Below are 6,218 nucleotides of genomic sequence, written 5' to 3' on the forward strand. Positions count from 1 at the left end.
CTGTATGTTAGGTATGGTTTATAAATATATATATATCAGATTAAAATTTCAATAAAATACAATATTGTGATTTGATCAACTAATATTAAACTTTGAAATATATGAATATAATTAGAAGAGTGTTTGGAATATTCACACTTTTTTAATATGTATACTACTTGAGATGATAAGAGGGATAGGAAAATTAAGAGAGGTGAAAGAAGTTTAAAATATCATTAAGATATCTGCTATAAAAAATATCACAGGTATATCATATACATGGCTATACATACATACACATTGAAAATGATGAATATAAATATAACTATCAAATTTGAATTGTGCATATTTAAGCATATATTTTTCAATGATTTTCATTTTGCTTTACTGAATATTTAGTGTTTACTACAGTGAACCTATGATCTCCATATAATGAAAAAAGTAATAAGTTTATATTCCTTATAGATAAGGAAAAGGATAGTAGTTAGTTGTGTGTGCTGTTTCCCAATTTAAAGTGATATAATTAATCTCATCCTTTTGCAGTAGTCCATGCTTACTAATGAATCCTCCATATAAGAAGGCAACAGATCCCTAGAGGCCACGACCTGTTGTGAGGAACTACACATAGAAAGTAATATGGTGAAGCATGTACCTGATTTTAAGACTTTTTTTCCAAGAAATGAAGCAAGTCTGAGTTGCTAACATTTACATAACATTTACACGGGCATAGCTAACTCCAAGTGCATAGGAATTGTATTACTTCTTTCTACTCAGAAGAATACAGCCAGAATTTGTATTCACCATCCTGATGGCAAACTCAAGAAGAAATTATTTACCCTGCTCAAGTGTGAAGCAAACCAAGAATAATCATTAAGAATCTCAGACAATACACCCATTCAAAAAAAAAACAAAACAAAACAAAAAGATAACAGAAATGATTAGAGACAGGGAATTGTTTATGATTACAAGTACAACAACAAAAAGTAATTCCAGGAAAATTTCCAGGCAGAAGTTGGGTCACTCTTGAAGCTATTAAATGTTGAATGATGTGAGAGAGAAACTGAGAAGTCCTATGATTCTCAATGACCCAGCTGTCTCATATAGAAAAAAGTTGGTGTTAGGAAAGAGATACTAACAAGGGGTAAAATAGCATTTTTATAATAGTAATCACTCTAATTTATGTGAACTAATTTTTTTTTTTTTGCAGAGAAGGGCAAATGAGAGTTGTGTTCTTAAAGTATATGATCATTTTCATAGATAATAAGGTTCCCCACTCTTCAAAAAATTAATGGACAGATATTCAAAAGCTATTTATCACTAACTTAGGTGATATAAGCAAAAAATCTAAATCACTTTCAATGATGAATATGCAGCAAAAACTTCATTTGCATCATGACTTGCAAAATACAATGAATGCAGTTGATATAAGTACTTTGAAAATAATAAGTGTCTTTATTATCAAGATAATATTTTGTTCCTAATTGTTTTGAATTGAAATATTCTCAGATCAATTCACTTATAGTGCTAAAAAGCTGATTCTTCAGAAATACAAATACAGACATTTATTTGCTTTACTGGACTGAAGACAATTGATACGGGGCATGGGGAGAGTTCTATGGTCTGTGTGTATTCTTTGCAAGATTACAATTTTGATTTGAGGAAATTACTGAATGTATTTTCAGTTTGAATTTGGATTTGTACCTATGGTTTCTCATGTGAAAAGGATATGTGGTGCATAACAATAGACAATGTTTTCTTTATTCCTTCCTTTTGTAAAAGTATGTATCTTATTATATCTTCTATATATAATATATACCCATAAATTTACTTGGGATAATAATGTGCTATATGGCCCTCTTATGTTGATAAATGATGCTTAATTGGTCACATAAAAACATTGAAAATAAAGCTTATTTTATTAAGAAGTTCAATAAATACTGTGGCACACAAATAGGGAGTTAAAGGAAGAAATTGGAAAAATAGCAATTATATAAATAGGTAAAAAATTAAAGTCTGTGAAAAGATACTGAAAGCTCAAAGGAGAGGACTGTTGAACTCTGTCATAATAAGCCTCACACACAAAAGGTATACATATTTATGTATATATGTTTACTTTTTGTATGAAAGCAGATAATAGCTACATAGATAATGGGTATGTGTGCTAATACATTTGTAGATTTTATGTCTAATTGGTTTCATTTAACTAATTATATTTATGTTGACTAAGGTTTCTATACACCTATAGTGACATATATGAGGTACCTTTGGGAGTCAGTATTCTGTGACAGCCAAAATATTCAGTAAATATAGTCTGTGAATTAATCTGTATGCCACCCATATATTTAGCTTCATATTGGAGGTATATGTAAACTTCAGAAAACTGTTTTATATCCTATATCAAAAGAAAAGGAAAAGAGATGTGAGGGAATCTTTGCCATTTTCTTTTATAAGAGCAGTGGGGTCACATTTAGAAGTATGGGTAAAAAATCTATCTGATTTCCCATAACAAGAAATGACAACAGATGAATATGAGAAACATATTTAAAAAAATAAAAGACTGGAAAATATTCCATAGGACTGATACTTTGAAAATTAATTGATGGGAAGTAAGGAGAGATGAGAAATAGAAGTAAATGAAATGGTCAATGGAGAATCTGTAGAAAGGTAAACTGTCCCCTATGTCTATAAACAACAATGGACCCGGGGAGTCCAGGAAAGTAGCAAATACTTATTCATGACTATCTTGAGAAGCCAAAGCACCTTGAACTCCAAACATAAGCTCAAGAATGCAGGGAAATATGGAAGTCATTAGAGAAGAATTGCCCTAATATTGAGTAACTTAAAATAATTTCAAGGTTTAATGGTGTCCTCATTTGTTAATGTTGTCATAAAGCAAAATACCTGAAATGATTGGCTTTTATAAAGGGAATTTATTAGATTACAAATAACTTAAATTCTAAGGCCATAAAAGTATCCAAACTAAGGCATCAACCAGAGGACACCTTCACTGAAGGAAGGTCAGTGGTGTCCAGAATACCTCTGTCAGCTGGGAAGGCACCTGGATGGCATCTCCTTGTCCTTTGATCCAGGTTGTATTTCAAAATGGCTTTCTCCTCTTTGCTTCTTCCTCCCAGGGTGTTTCTATCTAAGCATCTGGGGTTTCACTCTTAGCTTCTCTGGAGCAAGTAAACTCTGGACTTCATCTTTTAGCTTAGCATCTCCAAATTCCCTCTCTCCACATCTCCAAGCATCTCCAATCATCATCAACAGTCTGGGTGTCAGTCAGCTATTTTTAAGAACTCCAGTAAACCAATCAAGACCCACCCTGAATAGGTGGGGCCACCACTCCATGGAAATAATCTAATCAAATGTATCACCTGTAGTTGGGTGAGTCACATCTCCATGGAAACAATATAATCCAAATATCCCACAAGACTGGATTAAAACATGACTTTTGGGGGAATATTGTTTATCCAAACTGGCACAAATGGATAACCTTAATGCTGTGGGAATCTTTTATTCTCTCAAATGCCTACTTCCCCAATGTTCCTGAATTTCCTAAGACACCATTGAGTCACAGTCATCATTGTAATGTATCGTATATGTCATATATATATATATATATATATATACACACACACACATATATATTACTGTGAAGTTGTCAATAGTATTATGCATCATTATTTTGTAGACTGTGAAATTGAGACCAATGACAGTTAATTGAATGACTCAAGAATGTGTAGAGTAAATTGGAGCTAAAAAAATGAGTCTCTGGATTTCTGGACTAATTGTGTTGATTACACTGTACCATTTGCTTGTCTAAGACTTAAAGGAAAGAATAGTACTCCCACATTACTGTAATATTCATCAACATCACTTTTATGTTCACCATGCTACACACATATTTAATTCTTGATAAATGCAGCAAAATACATGAGGTAGATTAAGATGTTTGCATTCATATATGCATACAAAACAAAGATGATATAGGGTATCCCATTATCCAATGTGCACTTAAATGGTAAGCCCTTGTAAATGAAAAATCAAACATAAACCAAATATTATAGATAAAGTTGATTACACTGTCTTGTACAGAGAAACTAAAGGAGCAAATATCTACATGAATAATCAAACCTATAAAGAGGTATAATTATTATATAAATGATATATTCTGAAAATCTGAGCAAAAAATACTTAGAATAGAGACTTTAAATATTCCCATTTCACACATTCACACCAGAAAAGTGAGTACTAAATGCAGTGCTGATAATTCCCTGCATTTTTTGGGGTGGCCTGTTAGGATGTGTATGTCTATGATTAACTGCTTCATGATTTTATCTCTACTCTCTGGTAAATTTCAAACAAATAAAACAAGTGTAAGGGGGCAAAATTGGATACAGTTATGCTCACTTAAATATAACTTTTATGTTGGTGGTGTAAGGCATTTTAAAATTGTATAGACTTGTACTTGTGATACAAGTTAATTGTGTATCAATCTCTGTTTTAACTGTTCATTCACCCTTCTAAGCTTCAAATTTGCTCTTAAATTAGGTGTGAGAAAAGTCAATGTATTTTGCACTGCAACTCTGATGAATCAAGAATCCTGAGGAGTTGGAAAGGTATCACTGAAACTTATATGAAAAAGAATGATGAAATATATTTAAAGCAGGATAATGGAGTCAGATATTTAATAGTCAAATGCCATACAGTCAGGAAAGTAGTTGGAAGGAAAAGTAGATTTTCAACTCCCTTTAGATAAATGTAAGACATTTTCTTAATTCAAATTGAGGAAAGTGTGATCAATTAAAACCCTTTATTCTGTTTTATTATGTTTTTATAACATAAATTAGAATTTATAATTTAGTCCTTTATTTACTACCTCAAAGAAATTAGTGTACACATACCATGAAAATTTACAGTTTTATAGATACAAATATGAATGCAAGCAAAATATGTAAATATGTGGCCAATGGTAAAGTTAAGAACTATTTCATTGACAAATTGTTAATTAAAATTCTAAGAGTATAAATTATATGAAAATTTTTGAAAAATGGATAAATTTATAATTTGAAGTAAAAGAAAAGAATTGTGCTACGGAACAAAACTTGTGAAAATTGATTCATTTGTTTATCAGAGATGCAGTCACAATTCCCTTTAGATCAGGAACATAAAATACATGATAATTTTGAATTTGTATTTTATCAGAAAATGGAAATGTACCTCTGAGATAACTATGAGGCAAAATTATTAAAAATTGACTACAAAGATCTTCTGTCTGTTCTCTTGGGTAATAATCTTTTCAGTGCTGCAATCACATCCCTGTTCCTAAGGCTGTATATGATGGGATTGAACAGTGGAGTCACAAAGATGTAGAAAAGAGAGAACATCTTGTCAGTTCCTGCAGAATGATTTGATTTGGGCCTTAAATAGGTGATAGTACCAGGACCAAAGAATAAAACCACAACTATGAGGTGGGAGGAACAGGTGGAGAAAGCTTTGAACTGACTTGCAGTTGAGGGCATCTTTAAGATGGTGGAGATGATTCTGAAATAAGAGCTTAGTATCAACACAAAAGGAATCATGGAAAATAATATGAAAACTAAATAGACACAAATCTCATTACGTGAAGTGTCACCACAGGCCAGCTTGATCAATAGGGGGATGTCACAGAAGAAGTGGTTGATTTGGTTAGAACCACAGAAAGGCAGTGAGAACACCTGAAATGTTTGCCCTATCTGAACTGGAATTCCACTGATCCAGGAGCCAACTGCCAGCTGGGTACACACCTTTTGGTTCATGACCACAGGATAGAGCAAAGGGTTACAAATGGCCACATAGCGGTCATAGGCCATCACAGCCAGGAGGAAACTTTCAGTGGATCCCAGCATAAGGAAAAAGCACATTTGGGTGGCACAGCTCAGCAAAGAAATGCTTCGATTCTGAGTCCAAAGGTTCACCAGAATCCTGGGGACAGTGACTGACACATAACAGACTTCCAGAGAGGAAAAATTGGCAAGAAAAAAATACATGGGGGTCTGAAGAGCAGAGTCCACCACTGTAATTATCATGATAATACCATTTCCTATAATGATAAATGTGTACATAAGAGAGAAAATTCCAAATAGGAGCCCCTGGAGGTTTGGAAGATCAGAAAATCCCAGGAGAACAAATCCCACCACTGAAGAGAAATTGCCTTCTGCTCTTTGCTGTCTAGGTAACATCTGTGAAAACAATGA

The 6,218-nt window shown here is 32.9% G+C and overlaps 1 protein-coding gene across 1 annotated transcript; it reads right to left on the reverse strand.

Moving 5' to 3' along the window:
- Window positions 1-5,240: 5,240 nt before the first annotated feature.
- Window positions 5,241-6,218, reverse strand: LOC119536817 (olfactory receptor 10AG1-like). The gene has a single exon (XM_037839550.1). It carries the CDS (start codon window positions 6,201-6,203, stop codon window positions 5,241-5,243), a length of 963 nt encoding a protein of 320 aa, XP_037695478.1. The 5' UTR covers window positions 6,204-6,218.

This window comes from Choloepus didactylus, chromosome 6 (genome assembly GCF_015220235.1).
Source record: "Choloepus didactylus isolate mChoDid1 chromosome 6, mChoDid1.pri, whole genome shotgun sequence".
In the NCBI taxonomy this organism is placed as follows: domain Eukaryota; kingdom Metazoa; phylum Chordata; class Mammalia; order Pilosa; family Megalonychidae; genus Choloepus; species Choloepus didactylus.

Excerpts from the sequence above, each read along its gene's own strand:
- LOC119536817 (XM_037839550.1), bottom strand. The coding sequence starts at position 6,203 with ATGTTACCTAGACAGCAAAGAGCAGAAGGCAATTTCTCTTCAGTGGTG.